The sequence below is a fragment of the Colletotrichum fructicola genome (genome assembly GCF_000319635.2).
Source record: "Colletotrichum fructicola Nara gc5 chromosome Unknown KSG_Nara_v1_contig10, whole genome shotgun sequence".
In the NCBI taxonomy this organism is placed as follows: domain Eukaryota; kingdom Fungi; phylum Ascomycota; class Sordariomycetes; order Glomerellales; family Glomerellaceae; genus Colletotrichum; species Colletotrichum fructicola.
Window position 1 is genome coordinate 1,014,813 of NW_027094060.1, and position 18,753 is coordinate 1,033,565.

An 18,753-nucleotide genomic window follows, 5' to 3' on the forward strand; every position below is an offset into this window, starting at 1 on the left:
AAAGCAAACGAGCGGCAGATCGTCCACTCGGGCCAAGCTGCCATCAAACCGACGATCGAACGGAATCAAAAAAGACGGTACCGGAACCGAACTTCTAGAATCAAATGCCGACACGCCCGAAGAAGAAAATCCAATCCAGCCTTGCGAACACGCAAGAAGATGAGATCAGACTTGTACGCGTACCCGCATCAAGAACATGGACACGAATCACGAACCTAACCACTCTCCCCTGCAAACCAAGCTTTTCTAGAACGAAACACCAGAAAACCCAAAGAACGAGCGCTTCGTGCACATACCAGTTGACGTCGTGGACATTTTTTCTTCTTGTTCCTCCTTCTTCGTATCTCGCCCGGACCAACAGGGACGCGTGTCCCTCTCTCATCTCGTCTTGCGGCTCTCTGGCCCAAGCATATCAGTTGACGTCGTCAGACCTCCGAGCCCTCCATCCGCAACCGCAAGAGGAACTGGCCTGTGTCCAAATGATCGAGAAAAATAAGCACGCCCATCCATTTCCAGTGAGGCGGCACACCCACACCAACCCACATCAGAAGCCGCCCCGCGGAACTGGGAGAGTTGAAGTCAAAACAAGAGCGGTTCGTCTCTGGGGTAGGAGACCCGATTGGATGGGCCTGGGGGTTGGAGGTCTGCGAATCAGGTGACACCAGCCGATCCATCTTGGCCATTTGCGGCGACCGCAATGTTTGATTGAGATGGCCTTCTTAGTCAGCAGTAGAGGCTTCACAAGTTGCTTCTCCAGGCCCACTTGGTGTCGTTGATTGGCCTGCAGCGCCTTTGGTGAAGGATCGCGGGGTCCTTGGACACCGACGTCCTGCACGACGGACGCCCTGCCATTGTAGATGAGATTTTTCATGAGATTTTGAATACGATATTTTCTGCGCTCATCAGTTTGTAGACGTTGCGGGTCGTTCCTAGTCACAGCTCGTGTCGTGTTTAGACGCTTCTTTCGTTGAAATTTCCAGTGACAATCCTCCAACTCACAGACATCCAAGATGGGCTCACAGCTGGTCTCGACCGACGCGAAGAACAAGCTGGAGGACTTGTCCGGCATCACTATCCAGCCCGGCGAGAATCCTTACCAGGCACTCATCAAGACCTGCAACAATGACCCCGTAAAGTCCCCTTCCACACAATATTGTGAACCTATTCTGATGAGTCAACCCATAGGCCGAGATCCAAGCCCTCTACCACGCTCACAGGACCAGACGAAATGAGCAGCAGAAGGAGAAGTTCCTCGCCGCCGACTTCACGGAGCTCATCATAGACCCTTTCCTCCTGAGGCTGGAGAACCCTCAGATGGAGCCCGGCTTCAAAGACCCCAGAAACTGCTTCGTCTTCTGGGCCCGACCGCCCGATCACATCGTCAGACTGGCAGCTCACCTGCAAGCCTTGCTCAAGAAAGTTGCCCCGAGTACGTGACATCACCCCACCACCACCGCCGCGCCAAAAGCAACCAACCGCGAGCCTCCCCAAAAGGCATCAGACGAAAAGAAAGCAACGCAAAGCTAACCCCCCAACCAGGCATCTGGCTCATGCCCCAGCACAGAATGCACCTCACAACCCTCGAAGTAACCCACTCCAAAACACCCGAGGAAATCGCCCGCCTCACCGACACCATGCGCTCCGCCATCCCCTACATCACAGACTACACCTACACCCACCGCGCGCGCCTCGTCAAGCCCCAGATCTCCCACGACCTCTCCGCCTTCGCCGTCTCCTTCCTTCCGGCCGCCGGCGAGCCTTCCGCCGGCGGCCCGTCGTCACCGGCGCCCACCGCCGCGCAGACGCCCGTTGTCGGCGGCGACGCGTACAGCTACCACCACCTCCGCCGCGACGTCTTCGACCTTGCACAGTCGACGGGGGTGCAGATTGAGAGCCGGTACCAGGTGCCCAGCGCGCACATCACACTGGGGCGATTCCTGGGTGGGGCGGACCACGCGACGCCCGCGGCGAGGCGGAGGTGGGTTGAGGCGATTGAGGAAATCAACGGGTGGCTTGAGAGCGAGTTTTGGGGAAGCCATGAGGAAGGAGGGTGGTGCGGTGAATGGGTTGTCGGGCAGGAGAGGGGGCTGGATGCGAGGAATGGGCCGTTGTGGTATGGTGGTGGACGAACCATCAGACTCGGAGAGGGCTTTTGAGCAGGCACGGAAAGCAGAGAGGCATCATACAGACACAGCATCTAGACGTAGAGACGACGATCATGAGAGAATAGTCCTTCATCATAGACTCATGTATTTCATTGACCGGGCTGAGCCTTCATAGAACGCATCTAATCCTCCAGACCACATCCGAGAAAGACGTGCGCCGACGGAACAACAGCAGCCATCCCACATCGGGTGCCAGAGTACCAGAACCCTCAGGACACCACCGTCCGCCAAGATTCCCACGCCTTCCCCTCGTCATCTTGTCACACTGTTAAACGTGTCGTGTAGTGGCCTCCAGGCGCGCATACCACAGACGGAACATCGGACGGGGAAACGCAGAGGAGGGAGACTGGGTATTGAACTTTTGATCTCTTTTTTCCGTTTCGCAAGCAAGGGCTTTTATTTGTTCCCTATGTAGTGTTCCGCACTTGAGAACAGGTAACCCTCTTCGCCATTGTTCCAGCCTGATGATGATCCGTATGCCGTGAAAGGAGCCATAAAAGTCGGTCGACCGAAAACAATCAATGCGTTTAGAACACCAAAGCAGCACCCTTCGTCTTCTTGTCACCACTATAGATGTCATTAGCTTCCATGGTGGATGTTTGTTAGGAACAGGGGGATAATCGTACCCGAGCTCGAAGTGCTTGCAGCGCTTCAGAGCGAGCTGAAGCTTGGTCTTGCACTTGACGCACTCCAAACGCAGAACGACCTTCTTGGTGGTCTTGGCCTTCTTGTGGAAGACAGGCTTGGTCTGACCTCCGTAACCGGACTGCTTTCGGTCGTAACGTCTCTTTCCCTGCGCGAACAGCGAGGCCTGTGATGGGGAGCGGATTAGCATGTCGTTCATGGCTTCGTCAGGGGCGCTTCGCTCGAGGTTTCTCGTCATCGGCGCGTGTGGTGCTGTCGACATACCTTTCCGGCCTTGTACTGGGTGACCTTGTGCTGGGTGTGCTTGCGGCACTCCTTGCCCTTGCAGTAGGTCATACGCGTCTTGGGAATGTTCACTGCATTTCAGACCCCGTGTCAGCCAACTCGTCCCTTCAAGATGATCCTCGCACACAAAAGCTCCTCATGGTCTGCAGTCGGAATCGATTTTCCCTTCGATTTTCCCTTCGTCGTGCGCCGTCGCGATGGTGGTTGCATGTCGCCGTGTTCGTTGGTGATTCGAATCGTCAAGCCCCCTCGTGCCCTCGTCGAGTGCGCATCGTCGAAAAATTGTCGATGGCCACGGCGGTGCGGCGGCGCGGTGTCGAAAGTATTCGGGCGTCACGGAAGCATTCCCCCTCGTTTGCAAAATCGAATCCCGACTGCTAGAATGACCACGCTGGAATAAGACATCATGCTAGTACTTACCCATCTTGGCGGCTGTTTGTCGATTGTCGCTTGCCGGAGTGTCGTGACGATGAATTTGCTGGCGGGGAAAAATGAAAATCGTCGTTTTCCTGAAAGTGCTCGCTTGTGTGCTGCGGCTAGGGCAGGACGGCGCTAGTCTGGTTCGGGAGAGCAGGGTGTGGCTGAGGCGAGTTTTCAGCCTCGTCGCCAGCCACCCGGGCTGTGTCAGGTGACTTAGGTTCTGTCTGCTTATGTAATGACAGCTCGGCATGCTCAGCGCGGGCAGCATGGACGCTTCCAAGGTGTGCAGCGCTTCACCGGCGGAATCCCCCAATCAGCAGTAGTCAATTAGCTGCAGGCCAGTGCCCGCTGCCCTTTGCTCTGCTCACCACCGTCCGCCGCCGCCGTCAGACGTTCAGCTGAAGGGCCAAGCTCACGAATGTCCTTCAGCACAGCTCTTTCCCCAGCCTCCCCCAGAACACAAAGGCCGATGACTAATGCAGCGCCGGCTCGCGCTTCCACTTCTCCATCCCGCCGCTTGTCACTTTCTCTCGGCTCTTGACTCTCGACTCTCGTCGCCTCGCGTCTTCATTTCAACCTTCCGGGCCGTGTACCGTGTACCGCGTAAACCAAACCGTAATCCGCCGACCGTCTGGACCGTCCGTCTAAACACCGAAACACAAGCCGTTCAGATCTAGGGCGAGCGTAATGATCTTGGGTCGACAGTCGCGCGTCAGAATAGTGTTTCCGCGATAGACACGCAATCACTTGTTTCGTTGTCGCCCTTTCTGGAAAGTCTCAACTCACTTTTGCGACTCGGACGAGTCATGGCCGGGGGAGAGGATGGCAGACCAGCAGACCAGCAGACCAGCAGACCAGACCTCCAGCTTCCGCCTCTCTCACCGTTCTTCGTCTCTGCCCTTGGCCTTGTCTTGCCTCCCATCCACATCCTCCCCAGCACGCACTCTGAGCAGAGAGATCCCATCCATCTCCCCGTCCCTCCTCCCCCCAGACCCCAAACCTTTTCGTCTTCCCGCTCTCAACTCCCGCCCGAGGCTGTCTACCAATTTCAGCTGACAGACGATGTCATCGCACGATACCCCCGCTGTCAACTCGCCCGGCTGTCGGCACTGACGTCAGTACCCAGCTAAGCGTTTGCTATCCCAGCTTTGACCTTGCAAAGCCATTCAACTCGACGCCCAAAAGAATTCAGTTTCGGGGAAACTTAATCACTTTACTGGTGACGCGATCTTGTTTATATCGGCTCACGCGGGCGCCAAAACCGTCCGCTAGCATGGCGCAGATTGAGTGCATCCATTTCCTTACCTTCGGAAATACCATCGTGCTACACTATACTATACTCTAGAGGCCTGGAGTCTGGACTTGACCCCCCAAGGCTGATGCCGTCGTGGACTCCCCTGGCTCGCGGGTTAAAAGGTTACCCGATGGGGGTTGTCCATCTCACGACGAACGCCTCGCTAAGCAGGGGCTCGGTTGACGGAGATAGATGCCACAGCGCCATCCATCGACGATGGCGTGCTCTAATCTCGACTAGCTCCGCCGGCGTTCCATTCGGTGTCCCGTCAATTAGCCGTCATGATGGTGCTAGGCTAAGCCGGAACACTTCAAATCGTCGTTGACGGCCAGGTGACACGCCGAAGTGACGGGCCTTCGGGGCGTACGCCTCTGGCCCTTGACATCTTGGGGCGCAAGCCAAATCGCCGGGGCTGAACCGCCGGCTTTCGCGAGGCGACGGCGGCCTCATGCCTTTACCTGGGGCGAATTGATTATGAATGGTGGCTCGGATCACTCTGAACTATCAGCCCCAGCACTACCAACTGGGCGTGCAATCTACCGTCAATGCTTCCGTTCCTTCGTCAAGGGCGCGCACGCAAAGGCCCTCTCGATACGGACGGGTAATACGTTTGCAGATTCAAAGGGTCCAGCGAACGGAAAGCCAAGATGGCACAGCACACCAGCCGGCTTGCCTACGGGATGAAACCTCTTCGAAGTACGGGTAATTGAGATTCACCTTCACACAAAAAAAAGAAGCTTTGGTGCAAAAAAAGGGCGGCGAGCAAGAGAGATCAGATTGAACTTGGCGCGGCCCAGCAAACAAGTCACGCAGACCAGCAGCCACCATCTTCTCGCTCAGGTCCAAAGTAACCGGACGAAATAAGAAGCACGATTGAAGCAGACACCCGACTGGAAGTACGCCCGTCCTGCTTGAGCCCAAAGCTAAAGTGCCGGAAGGGCGTCTTTAACTGGGTGACAGAGTGTTCGGCTCACCGTCAGATGGCCTTCCGGTGGCGGGCCATTACGACGACGTGCCAAAATAAACACACGAAAAAGATGGGATTTTTTGATTCGGGCATAGAGAGAGGGCGAGAAGGTGGTGGCTCGACACGAGACGGGGACGCAACGATTCATCGCAAAACGGACCATGAACTTCCCCATTCGTCGCGATTGTCGAACTGCGGCGTGCGAACCACCAAACCCGAGCCGCAACAGGAACGGCCTCCAAAACAGTCCAGTCATACCACACGCGTGGCGCAGACGCAGACAGGACGGACGGGCAAGCTGCGAAAGATCCCAGGTCCCAGACAGTGGTGGGCTCTAGGTTGGCTCTACTAGACTCTAGTGCGAGTGTCGCGAGCCCAGAGTCCAGGTACACCCGACATTAGCGTGTTGTCTGTCCTGTCTGTCCAGAATCAATCCGCGAAGTGCAGAGTCTAACATAGTGCGCCCACTATGTGCGCGGGAGACGAGAGTCTCTCAGTTAGTGCCACTGCAAAGTATGCAGTAGTGGTAGGTAGAGAGTACAGTAGCACCCAAGAGTCTCGAGGGTCGCTTCATCAAAGGATGAGGCCAGCAGACGGAATGGAACGAACCAGGGCTGCAGCGATGAACCACGGCCGTCCCTGCGCCGGTTCTTCCCCCCTCCAACTCAGTCCAGCAAGTCCCAGAGCCCAGGGCCAACCTCTCTCTTTTTCTCTTTGGTGTCTTCAGTCTTTTCCCGTCTCCTTCTGTCCTAAGGCCCTTGACAAATCGCACCAGTCTCGCAACGTGGGTTGAGCTTGGCATGAAACGTCGCCCAGCGCCGCAACGTCGACGGTTTCAGATGCACCAACTCCCGTGCGCTTAAACCACGTTCCTTGCATGTCGACACCTTAATCGCCGCCCCGATTCACGTACCACACGTCCCAGTTGCTAAAGAAAGCAACCGGTTACAACCACCTCCCCTGAATGCTACCCTGTCCGCCAGAGAGACGCAGCAGGGAGGGCAGAGGCAGTGTGGGCAGTCAGTTCTCTCTCTCTGGGCAGACTGGGCGTGAGCCTGATCTACCGTCTACGCATAAGCCAGCGCCCCACAGGGGACGCGCAACCTCTTCTCATCTTCTCGAGTCTCTCTTCCTCTTTCCGCTACCAGCGAGCCGCTGATCCCATACGCTCTGATACAGCTTCGCGAAAGCCTGTATTGCCTGTGCTTGCACGCATCACATCACATCACATCACTCCCACCCGCCCAGCTGGTTGGTGTCCGGCTATGACGGGCCCCGGAAGATCCAAGGCGAGAATTCCCCAGAATTTTCTCCCACCTAATCTCGGATTTCGGGACGGGACGGCAGGCCCGGCAAGGGCCCAATACCACCAAGAATTAACCAAGGCCTCGTATCGTCTCAGTCATCACTCAAGCGAGAGAGAAAGAGGGGGCCATGCTAACTTCAACATCGAACGGGGGAGGCGGGCTAGGCTCAACTCCTGCAATGCCAATACGTGAAAGGCTGCCAAGGCACGTTCAATCCAAACGATACGATGATAGGCTTGGTAGCTGGGGGTGGAAGGGAAGGGATGGAAGAAGCACCATTAGCAGCTTGGCCCGCAACAAGTTGAGGCTCACTGTCCCCTGTCCCCCGGCATGGCAGCTCAAGGTCCGTCCTTGCTCGCTCCCCGCGACGTTGGGAGCTGAGACAGAATGGCGTGGGAATGGTGGACAGTCAAGTCAGAGCAAAAGAGGCAAAGAGGCTCGGCAGTCCCCGAACCCTGGACATCCCAACTAGCACATCCTCCTTGCACCCTCTGCTCTCCTCCTACTCCTCCTCCGCAGATCAGCCCGGCCAAACACCCCTGCGCTGCCGACTGGTCGGTCCCATCTGCTCGCTCTGTTGCATGATATGTATGTGGCTTGTGTCTTCTATACGTCCAACATGCGGTGCTGGGAGCTTGCTTGTTTGAAAAGTAAGGTCTGAGCCGGCGTCTGGACTGGGTTGGAAGGCAACGTCACTTGCACCGATATTTTCTCAGTGGTCCTTTCTTTATAGCATTAGCCTTTGCCATTCCCCTTCTTCTAGACTCCCTTTGCGTTCGATTTCTTCTAGCCAGGCCACAACTCCACCAGATGTTTTCGTGATACCCAGATACCCTAACGACCACCTCTCTTCACCTCTCTCTCTCCGACAATCATGGAGCGAGCACAGTCTCTCCTCACCAGCACCACCCGATCCATCAGCAGCACGCGATCCAGTACCCGCTCGTCCCGCTCGAATTCACTGTACTTGAACACACCCGGTCCGGAGAAGGGGGAGTTCTTCCTCCCCGCACCCACATCCACGACGATTCACCAACCGAAGATCCGGGTGCGGGCGATACTGGGGCACTGCCTCTACCGGAGGGTCGTGATATGGACGGTCACTGTCTCGCTGCTGCTCGGGCTCGCATATCTAAATACACCATTATACACGCGCGATGGCAAGGTTCTCGGCGATGACTACAGGATAGGCGGGCTCGGCGGACAGCCGAACAAGCAGGGAACCGAAATCCCGAATGAGGAGATGCCAGAGATCGACAGCTCGATGCCGCCATGGCTCAAGTTCAAGCAGTGAGTGACAAAAATAGTGCTATGAGCTCTAAGACGAAATCCGACTAACACCACACAAGCCTCAACGGCTACTTCAACGGTCTCAAGTCGATCGTGCCGTTTGTCAACCACACCGCAGAGTACCCCAACGCTTCATTCCCCGCACCCGTAACCACGGTGCCCATTTACCATGACACCCCTCCCACTCCCACGCCTTACCTAGCAGCTCACCCAGATTTTGAGTCTCGCGAGTACCTCAAGGACCACCACGCCGTGAAGGAGTGCTTCATCGACGACGAGGACAAGATCCCCGTCCCGGATATCTGGGCTTACGACGGCGTCCCCCAGAACCAGCCCGATGCTGCCATCGGCTCCCACACCGTCCTCGGCCTGCGCAACGACATCTGCTTCGACCGCTTCGGACGCTACGGCCCCTACGGACTCGGCTACGACATCCGTGAGGGCGGCACCTCCCAGGGCCAGGACACCGAGCAAGAGGGCTCCGAGATCGTCTGGTCCAAGACAGGCAAGATTAACTACAGCCGCGTGGACTGGGGCTCCGCGCAGGACCGCTGCGTCGAGCGCAACATTGCCCGCTTCCGCAACAGCACCAAGGACGCCGCCACCGCCTACGATACCGCCTACAGCCAGCCCGAAGCCGCCGGCGAAGACGGCCTCAAGAAGATCGACCGCATTGCTGTCGTCGTCCGCACCTACGTCGGCTTCGAGTGGACCCAGCACGCCATCATCAACTTCCGCGCCATGATTTCCGAGCTTTCCCTCAAGTCGGGCGGTGAGTACTCGTTGCACTTCCTGCTGCACGTCAAGGACAACGAGGCGCCCATCTGGTCCGACCCGTCCGTCGTCCAGAAGATCCTCGACGACAACGTGCCCACCGAGTTCCACTCCCTCTGCACCCTCTGGTCCGAGGCCGAGATGAAGCTCTACTACCCGGGCCACTTCGCCGACGCGCTCGAGAACCCCTCCAACGGCGACATCCACGGCGTCTACCGCTCCGCCCAGATGCCCCTCCAGGTCTTCGCCCTCCAGCACCCCGAGTACACCCACTTCTGGAACTGGGAGATGGACATGCGCTACATCGGCTCCTACTATGAGCTGCTCGACCGCCTCGGCGCCTGGGCCCGCGGCCAGTCCCGCACCCTCCTCTGGGAGCGCTCCTCAAAGTACTACATCCCCGCCGTCCACGGCTCCTGGGACGAGTTCGCCACCACCGTCGAGCGCGAGCTCAACGCCTCCGGCCGCCGCGCCATCCTCGGCCCCCAGATCTTCCCGGGCCGCATGTCCCTCAAGTCGGAAGAGGCCGGCATCTCCGTCATGCCCGCCAACTGCGCCCGCGGCGGCGACCCCGCCGAGTGCGGCGTCGGCGAGGACGCCGACCTCATCACGCTCAACCCGCTCTTCGACGCCGACGAGTCCGGCTGGGTCTTCGCCAAGGACGTCACCGGCTACGAGATGGTCTTCGCGCCGCCCCCGCGCCGCTGCTCCATCGTCACCGCCTCCCGCCTCAGCCGCCGCCTCCTCGCCGCAATGCACGAGGAGATGTGGCGCATGCACCACAGCATGTTCTCCGAGATGTTCCCGGCCTCCATGGCCCTGCACCACGGCTTCAAGGCCGCCTACGCGCCGCACCCCGTCTATCTCGACCGCGCGTGGTACCCCTTCGACACCATCGAGAAGGCCTTCAACGGCGGCCGTGACGGCACCACCGGCGGCCACGGGTCGCCGTTCGACCTCAAGAACGAGCACAACCACAAGGGCACCAGCTGGTACTACAACTCCGAGTTCGCGGGCCTGCTGTGGCGTCGCTGGCTGGGCTACGGCCAGATGGACGGCCGCGGCACCAACGGCGGCCGCGCGAACGAGGGCACGCTGCGCGGCGGCATGCAGGAGGAGTCGCACAAGGACAGCTCAGGCCGTTTGTGTATGCGCAGCATGCTGGTGCACCCGATCAAGTGGGAGAACCCGGTCGAGAGAAGCTAAAACAAGCCTTTTCTCCTAGACAAGATGGTGTTGTTCATTTCTTTTCTTTTCGAAGCTACATACTGCATGCATATGGGGGTGAAGAAGAAACAGGGTATTTCGTGGCAAGGTCCAACAGACGAACGAACCACACAGCAAGAAGCGATTCTGTCTCATCAAAGTTTTCACACACACACAACAAACCTGTCGACCAAAGTTTGTTTCTCGACATGTCATGTTCTCTACTCTATTCCTTTTAACTTGCATTTACATATCTAGAGTGTACATATCTACACGACAGCACGGATTGGAGGTTATACCAGCCGGGATCACGGTTCTTAAAGCATTTGTTTGATTTTACAACGGGTCGGGGTTCGGGAACACAGAGAAACGCGGGAAGGGTCACACAACCGCGCAGGGCGCGCGGGAAACACACATTTGGGAAATAGCTGCGAAACGCGACTTCACTTCTGTACATAGAGCGGGACTTTTCTCACACACAAAATCTCTTTTATGAAGAAAAAACTTCTCATATCTCCTCGACGCACAAACATTACTCAAGACGAGGGGCAGGAAAATGGGATTCAGGATCCGGGAAACCTTGCGGCGGCGTTTATGGGCGGGGAGGGGTCAATCTACCAAGATGGGATTCCTTGGCTTTTGTTTTCTTTATGGTTTTGTTCTAGCCTCAATGTTATCTTGTTACTTAGCGGTAAAGCCAAATGTCAGAGACATATTACGAACAGCAGAGACGCCAGATCGGATTGTTAACAGGTGACCTGACGATGACTGATATTAACAACGGCCAATATAGCGATATTTTGGCGTTATTCGGCCGATGTCGTGATTCGAGGAATTGAGAAACACCGGGCTTCACAAAAATAACTGCACAACATTTCAGACAATGACAGCCGCGGGAGGCACGGCATATGGCCAAGGCTTTTTTTTTTCCTCCCTCCGGCATTTGAGGTGTTCGTCGGATCGCAGATGCCACCAACCCGAGGGCGTACAGTGTCCGACTCGGACGCAACTCTCTGTTTCTCGCCGGCTGTTCTTCTCTCGCCTGCCAATTATCTACCCCTCATCAAGAACAATCATCCCACCGCCCACCAGGACACTAAGTCATGAAGCAGCAGCAACAGCTATGGCAGCTATCGCTCCACCTCCACATATCCCCTCCGCCGCCACCGCCGCCGCTGCAGGAACGGCCTTCCTCCCGTCTTCTCACATGGCAAGTGGGGGGGCGCAGCGTTGGGCGGGGGCCAGTTTCACAGACGGCGCGCGAACGGCTAAACTCCGCCCAGGCGCGTCTTTTGTCCCGAAATAATCCAGAATCTGGGGGTGTAGTGGTGTGACGGGGGGAGGGGAGGGACAGATTCATACTTTTGTGTCGAGGGTGGTGTGAGATGGAACAGGGGTGGCCCCGGGTATACTTTCCGCGATGAGGGCGATTTCGGCCGTTTTCTCGTGCGATGAGGGGAGTGAAGGCCGGGCCGAAAAAGGCAGCGGCGGCCGGGGGTTTTCTCTTAGTTGGTCAATTGCTCAGAAGACAGGACTGCATGGCTGCATGTGTGCATGTACGGTGGTATATGTGAAAGCCCCCGGCTATCGCGGCCCTTTGCCTGTGATGCGACTCCGGGGAAGGCGTGCCATAACACACGCCGTGGCATAAGTTGGAAGGAATGCATCGGCGGGTGTGGTCAGTAACGCGCGTTGCGGACAGAAGAGGAACGAAAGAGACTTTTTGAGGGGTTCTTGGCATGGGGTGGCCGGCGATGGCATGGATGGGACAGAAAACCTTTCTCTTCCTTCACGACGCCGTATTGGCACCGGGGGGGGGGGGGGGGGGGGGGGGGGGTGGGGAGGGAAGAACGCAAGCCCGGAGTCTCCGGATGAACTTGACGGGGGACGACGAGACACGCAAAGAGGGTGGTGACTGGTCCAAAGGTTCGGATTCGGGATGAGGTAAGCTGGCATCTTGGAGACTTGGGGGGGACATGTGTGTGTCAGGAAGGGGAGGGTATTGATTTATCTGGGGGTGGGATGTTGGACTGACGCATGTACCCTGCTCACACAGCACGACACACTTTGACAACCCTCTTCTCTGAAGCGGATGTGTTGTGAGGGGAATATTAACATTCATGCTTTCGGTTGGCTTGGCTGGACAGTCGGCCTTGTTTTACGGCAGAACATCGTCGTGTGTGCAATAGAGTTTTTCTTAATGGGCGCGATGGACACAGAGGGAATAATAGGTAGGTTTTTTCGTGTGTGTGTCGTCGTTCATACCGGCGCACAAAACTTGACTTTTGAAGATTCAAGTGATATAGGTGTGGTGGCAGCAGCAGTCAGTGTTCTCACGTCAGAAATACCGGATTTCTTAATTCGTCCCAAAGATAGACAAGCTATTTTCGATGAACTCGTAGCCATTTATCGCCACTGTCTATCCGAAGTTGAGGATGGAGTGCCAAGTTTGATGGGGCTGAGGTGATTTTTTTGGTTGGATTGAGTTTTGGCTAGAGAGATACTATCTTTCTGACGTGCGATCTTGGCGAGAGAGATCTGGATGTTCGGATATTTCGGGAGTGGGAGCAGAACATCAGTAAGCATAACACGAGAGACGGGGTTTGGGTGTGATGGGATTCAGGGGAACTGGTGTAGATGAGACAGGCCAGGGACGAGGCGGCGCCCGGCGGAGTGGTAAGTTTGAGCGGGATGGCGGTGTCGATGTGACTTCAAGCACGGCGGAGGGCTGAGGGTGGTGATGCCGCGGCGAAGGGGCGATCGGCATCGGCGGGTGGGGGTTCGGCGCCGTGTGGGTCGGTCTTCCGGTCTTTTCGGCGGGCCGGCTGGTCCGGTCGTAAGTCTAGACCGGGTATAAAGGTCAAATATCAGCGCTGCGACAGCTGAAAAAACTCTCAATAGTGAGTCGGTGATATCTTGGTGATATTTTGGAAACTAAAAAATGTTGCAAATGGCTGCAATGACACCTGGAAGTTCTGGGATGTATGCTTGCCCTCAACGAAGTTGCCGGGACTGGTATTTGTGAGTCTCGTCATTCTTAATAAGCAAACAGGCCCGAAAAGCCAACGATTCGCGATGGTATTCCTATCACACGTACATGTTTGACGAGTTGAATTCCTGTACAATTCCCCAGCGCAACATATTGCTCAGCCCAGAACCAGAGGAGCAAATCCCTTTGTTATATATGGGTCAATCTCCTCACATTCTAAGAATCTGAGAGGAGCAGGCAAATCACCTGCCTGGTCATCTTCGCATTAACCACATCCACTATTGTGATCTGGTGATCCTCCTCTGCTCTGAGATTCGAATATGTAGAGAAAACCCTGAAAATACGCTTCCGTTTGTGCGATTATCGGTTATCATATCTCCACCATCTGTTGATACATCACGTATACCTCGATGATGGCAGTGGGAAAGCTAGCTTTCTTAATACCATGACGAAGCTCCCATACCACATTGTCGGCATGGCTTACTTGAATCCCATCTAACCATTGAAGGCGGAATCGGGCTCCAATTTCATTGGATTGGCTCTTTAAAGATTTTGTGCAAGACCCAATACTTATTATAAATGAGTTTTTTGCCCAGTTTGATATTCTTAAATCTAAGAACCGTAGGGATCTCGAGCCCCGGAATGCTTAGTGTACGATGCTGATAACATCCCATGCTTCCTTCTTTCCCTCGTCATTAACACCCCACCAACTACCAAAAGCTGTACCCGAACTCCCACCTAACAACTCTCACTCAACCCACTCACAAAGCAAAACTCCCCATCCATCCCGCTGCCCACCTTGCTCGGCTCCTCGCCGGTATCATTCCCCTCAAACAAATCACAGCTCTTCCCCGCGCTCTGGCACGCGCCCGAAATCATGCACGTGTCCCCGTAGTTCGTGTTGATCCCGCACAGCACCCCGCCGTCGACGGCGACCACGTTCTCAACCTCCACGTTCCGCGGCCCGCCGTTGGCCTTGCAGTTACCGCAGCTGCGCACGAGCTTGCCGTAGTCCTCGACATCTACCGAACTTGAGGTTAGATTCATCTTACTTGAAATAGGCCTTGTGGGTAAAACTTACAAAAGTCCTTGATAGAGACCGTCCCGCGCCCGTTGAACTGCACGACCTTGTCCGCGGCGTGGAAGGCGCCGCCGCCGATGATGGAGGACGTGCCCGAGGTCTGCTTGAGGGTGATGGCGTCCTCGCAGACGTCGCTGTGCCAGACGTTGATGAGGGTGCTGTTCACGCACTCGTCAGCGCTCATGTGGTTTCTCTAATGGGGGAAAGAAGGAGGGGAGATGTACCAGGTTCCTTTGCAGTGAACGCCCTCCGCCTGCCCAGGTCCGAGGATGACGTTCGAGAGCGTCGCGCCGTCTTCGAGGATGAACATGGCGTCGTCCTCGCCCGTCTCGGTCTGTTCCTGGCATACACTCGCTAATTTGCTATCAGCATACGGATCTGCTGCTGCGGTTAGGAGGGTGCCACTTACGATTGCGGTCGTACATCTTCATCCCGCCGTCAAAGGTCCCAGACACGGGGATCGCGGCATCAGTCTCCACGGTGCCCGAGGACTGAGGTAATGTCTTTGTTACTCCCGAAGGAGCGGCGATGGTAGCTGTTTCGTCTTTGGTGGCGGTGGCCAATGTCGTCGCCGGCGCGGGAGCGTCTGACGCGGAAGGAGTGGATTCAGCTGCTTCGGAGGTCGGGATGCCTTCGGCGACGGATGAGGCGGGAACATCCTCAATCACCGTGGAGACAGCAGTTGTTTCAACGGATGAGACCTCTGCTGTGGGCTCCGGAGCGGGGTTGGCGCCATCGTCGGCGTCTTCGGCCATACATTGGCTGTACCATTGGCTGTAGGGCACGCAGGTGGTGCCGGAGACGCATGTTGTTGAGCCAGTCCAGCCTTCTCTAGGAGAATGGTCAGCGTCATGGGGGATCGTCTTCTGAGGAGTGTTCGTGTGCTATGTTTGTGATTCAAATAATGGAGAGGAGAGACGTAGGAAAAGCTTACCCGCCACACTGGCCGTACAGAGTGACCTGGGCGACGGCGACGCCACTCAGCGCCGTGCAGAGGAGAATGAATTGAGTCTTCATACTTCCAATCAATGAATGAATGTGAATACGAAAGGAACGTAGTTTCAAATGTACAGAGACCCGAAGAATGACACATAGACACACGAAACAGAAGGAGAGCGGTTGAGGGGCATCATATACTCGGTTCCAATCATACCGTCGCGGCCTGATAGACGTTCAGTACCGCTCGGAATGCGCAGCCTGGGTTCATGGTGTCACAGACAAGAGCCTCACCTAAATCAAACTTCCCGTCCCGTTTGCTTGGAGCCTCCTTCCTGCTCATAACAAATGTTTGTGATTGCTCACGGGTACCTGCATACGACCGCACCATCACATCTCGAGTCCGAGTGCTCGTTACCCTAAGGGACTCTCGTCGTCTGATCTAGATTGGTTTGTGCACCCGTAGTGGAAAGTGGAAACAGAACGACGCATTTGCTCATTTATACTAAGACTGCCCTTCAAGACCCCAGACCAAAGCAATCTGAAAGGAACGCAGGCGGTTTAAGGTTGTTTGCGAAGAAGCAAAACCTCCCTCGCTTCTACTGGCTGGATGTCAGCGACAAGGGAGTGTATCCGTTTCATGACATGCGCCAAGGCGGTGTTGCAGCAGCTACCCGAAGACTCGGCGAGGAGCTGAAGCCTTCGTTCCGGTCCGGGAGGTGGTGGATGTTCTCGTCCGTCATTCTGTCCGGCGTTGGGCGCAAAAACATGCGACGACGAGCGAAATCATCCAAGACTTGAGGCACTGTACTCAATAATGGGTTTGATATTTCGATACCCCTACTCAACTCCACGACGCCCACTTCCACGACAAGATTCAAATGTTAACGGTTTTAATCCCCAATTCACCAATCCTCCCCAGCAGACACTAGACTATCGAACCGGTTGCCCCGCCCGGTGACAAACTTCATCTCCTCATCCTCCACAAACTCATCCCCGCCCCTATTCGGAATCAAGTCCTCAATAGCCCAAGCAACCCTCTCCGCGCCGGCCCGCGCCCCACCCAAGTTCCCCGCTCCGGGCCCCAACCTCAACGCCGCAAGCCGTCCCGTAACAAACAATGGCACACCCTCCTTCCACATCAAATCGTCATTGATACACGGCATGCCCCCGTGTCCGTGGATCGGATACTCCCGCAACATGGTCTGCAGATACGGCAAACTCGCATAGTCCGTCTGCACGCCCGTCGCAAAGTAGATATAATCCACCGCCGGAATCTCCACAGGCGGCTCCGTTTTCACGTTCCACACCTTCCTCTCCTCGTCGAACCGCGCCTCCGCAAGCTTCGTGTTCGTGCACAGCTCCAAGCTGCCCCGCGCGATGTGTTGCTTCAGCCGCTTGTGGTACGGCGGCGTGATGCTCCCGCCGCCGCGGGCGCTCTGAATCTGCGCCAGCCGCTCCTCGTCCGAGTCCGCGCTCCAGAAGTACGCCTGCTCCACGTTGCGGAACTTGCCCATCCACGCGAGGTCCACGTCGAACGGCTTCACGCGCAGCGGGCCGCGCATCAGGTGCCACACCTTCGTGACTCCCCGCCGGAGCGCGAGGTCCGACAGCTGCGCGGACGTGAGCCCGCCGCCGACGACGAGGACGTTGCTGGTGCGCCGGGCCGCGATCTTGGCCTGCACGACGGGGTCGGGGAACTTTTGGATCTGCATGCTGTGGCAGGTCTGCGGCGGCGGTCTGGAGGGGTCGGAGTTGAGGCCGAGGACGGGCGGGATGGTGGGCGCGTTGGCGGGGCCGACGGCGAGGACGACGGACTTTGCGTAGTGGATTGTCTTGTCGGTGTGCACGGCGAAGAGGTTCGCGTCTGGGGAGACGTGCTTGATGACGCGGTACTCGATGTCCTGGACCTTCTCGTTCTGGATCAGGCCCTCGCGCAGGCCGTAGCGATCGACGATGCAGTCGCAGTGGTTGGCGAAGAGGTTCGTGGGCGGGGTGAAGTAGTCTTTGCGGTCTCGCTCGTCGACCTCGACGACGGCGTGTTGTCTGGCACCAGTTGGGTTAGCAAACTGTCCTCGTGGCGTTAAGGGTATAACTGGGGCAACTCACTTTGGATTCCTCGACTTCACCCTCGCCTTGCGCAGGTGCTTGCTAATCTCCTTGCCAACACAGGCCCTCAGCTCGAGCAGCTCGCCCTCCTGGTTCCGCTCGTGGGCCCTCGCGAGAAGCGAGTCGCGGTCCATCGGATCGACATGGAAGAACATGGGGCTGCGCAGGTGCGTGATGTCGAACGTCTTGAAGAGGCGGTTCCACTTGTTGAGCCACTCGTCGCCCGTGGCGTCGAGGACGAGTGTAGAATAACGCTGGGACTGAGCCGGGGTGCGCTTCTCGATGATGGCGCCGTTGCGGCGGTTCTTGAGCGGCATGCGGCGGCCGTATTTGCGGATCCAGTGGTACCGCTGGTGCTCCTCGTCCGTGAAGAGGGCGGAGGGGGAGTGCTCGCAGAGGCGGGAGGCGACGGCGAGACCGCAGGGGCCGGCGCCGATTATGATCACGTCGTGGACGAATTGTTCCGTCATTTTTGGGATTTGGAGAGAAGGAGACAGAAGGAGAATTTGAGGTGTGCGTCTCGCGGGGTGAAGGAGGAACTAGACAGAAGACGGCTGGTAGTCACGGGGGCAGAAGGAGTTTTGATACCATTGCTACCAGAACCTGATTCCACGACCTGCCGGAGTCGGGTAGTCACAGGAGAGAACGACATCTTGCGGAATCTACCTTGATGGCCAGCGGCGTATGAATGTGAGGTAGGCCAATGAAAGACATTGCAGATAGTGGTGATCCCTGTCTTGGTGTTTCTGGTTGCTCCATCGTGGTTGGGGACCTTGATGGGCAGGGTCTGGATGGAGCTGATGAGGCAATGACTCTGGCTTGGATCAGTCAAACGTGACATTCTCTTGATAGAAGAAAACAGTGATCTTGAAAGATGTGAATCAGATGATATGGTGACACATTGATGAATATTGCAATAGTTTCAATTTTTTGTTGTCTAAAATCTCTTGCCTTAAAAGTAAACAACATAAGGAAGGGGTAGTTGTCACTAAATTTGGCAATGACATCTGAACGATATGTCAAATAAAGAAAATTAGCCGTCACAATCCAAGCGAAGTCCAACTGGTTTCCTTCAATGCCATTGTCATACTTGCAACTTGATGATTGCTGGTTCCGGCCTCATCGGCGACTACCCAGGATCCACCCCGTCCGCCGACTGGCCCACACCACCGTCTCCGCGTCGCACTCCGACATTCTGACCGCCGACCCGGCAGCCCTTGACCGGCCGCCTCACCTGCCGTCCGTAGTCGAAAATGGCAGTCGACTCATGCATGGCGTCACATCC

The 18,753-nt window shown here is 56.5% G+C and overlaps 5 protein-coding genes across 5 annotated transcripts; 2 read left to right on the plus strand and 3 right to left on the minus strand.

The window, feature by feature from the left end:
* Positions 1-1,010: 1,010 nt before the first annotated feature.
* On the plus strand, positions 1,011-2,156 carry CGGC5_v015782 (uncharacterized protein; the record flags this gene model as incomplete). Its single annotated transcript, XM_032020415.1, has 3 exons — positions 1,011-1,130; positions 1,186-1,429; positions 1,540-2,156. 3 exons carry the CDS (start codon positions 1,011-1,013, stop codon positions 2,154-2,156), a joined length of 981 nt encoding a protein of 326 aa, XP_031882475.1.
* Positions 2,157-2,692: 536 nt separating this feature from the next.
* On the minus strand, positions 2,693-3,519 carry RPL44 (60S ribosomal protein eL42; the record flags this gene model as incomplete). Its single annotated transcript, XM_032020413.1, has 4 exons — positions 2,693-2,732; positions 2,792-2,976; positions 3,075-3,166; positions 3,516-3,519. The coding sequence occupies 4 exons, from the start codon at positions 3,517-3,519 to the stop codon at positions 2,693-2,695; spliced, it is 321 nt and encodes a 106-aa protein (XP_031882442.1).
* Positions 3,520-7,957: 4,438 nt separating this feature from the next.
* Positions 7,958-10,353, plus strand: CGGC5_v015784 (uncharacterized protein; the record flags this gene model as incomplete). Its single annotated transcript, XM_032020412.1, has 2 exons — positions 7,958-8,373; positions 8,433-10,353. 2 exons carry the CDS (start codon positions 7,958-7,960, stop codon positions 10,351-10,353), a joined length of 2,337 nt encoding a protein of 778 aa, XP_031882389.1.
* Positions 10,354-13,988: 3,635 nt separating this feature from the next.
* On the minus strand, positions 13,989-15,440 carry plyE-3 (putative pectate lyase E; the record flags this gene model as incomplete). The annotated part of the gene is made up of 6 exons (XM_032020411.2): positions 13,989-14,024; positions 14,108-14,364; positions 14,424-14,581; positions 14,648-14,777; positions 14,833-15,254; positions 15,358-15,440. The coding sequence occupies 6 exons, from the start codon at positions 15,438-15,440 to the stop codon at positions 13,989-13,991; spliced, it is 1,086 nt and encodes a 361-aa protein (XP_031882453.2).
* Positions 15,441-16,264: 824 nt separating this feature from the next.
* On the minus strand, positions 16,265-17,938 carry CGGC5_v015786 (uncharacterized protein; the record flags this gene model as incomplete). The annotated part of the gene is made up of 2 exons (XM_032020410.1): positions 16,265-17,405; positions 17,469-17,938. The coding sequence occupies 2 exons, from the start codon at positions 17,936-17,938 to the stop codon at positions 16,265-16,267; spliced, it is 1,611 nt and encodes a 536-aa protein (XP_031882452.1).
* Between the last annotated feature and the right edge of the window lie 815 nt (positions 17,939-18,753).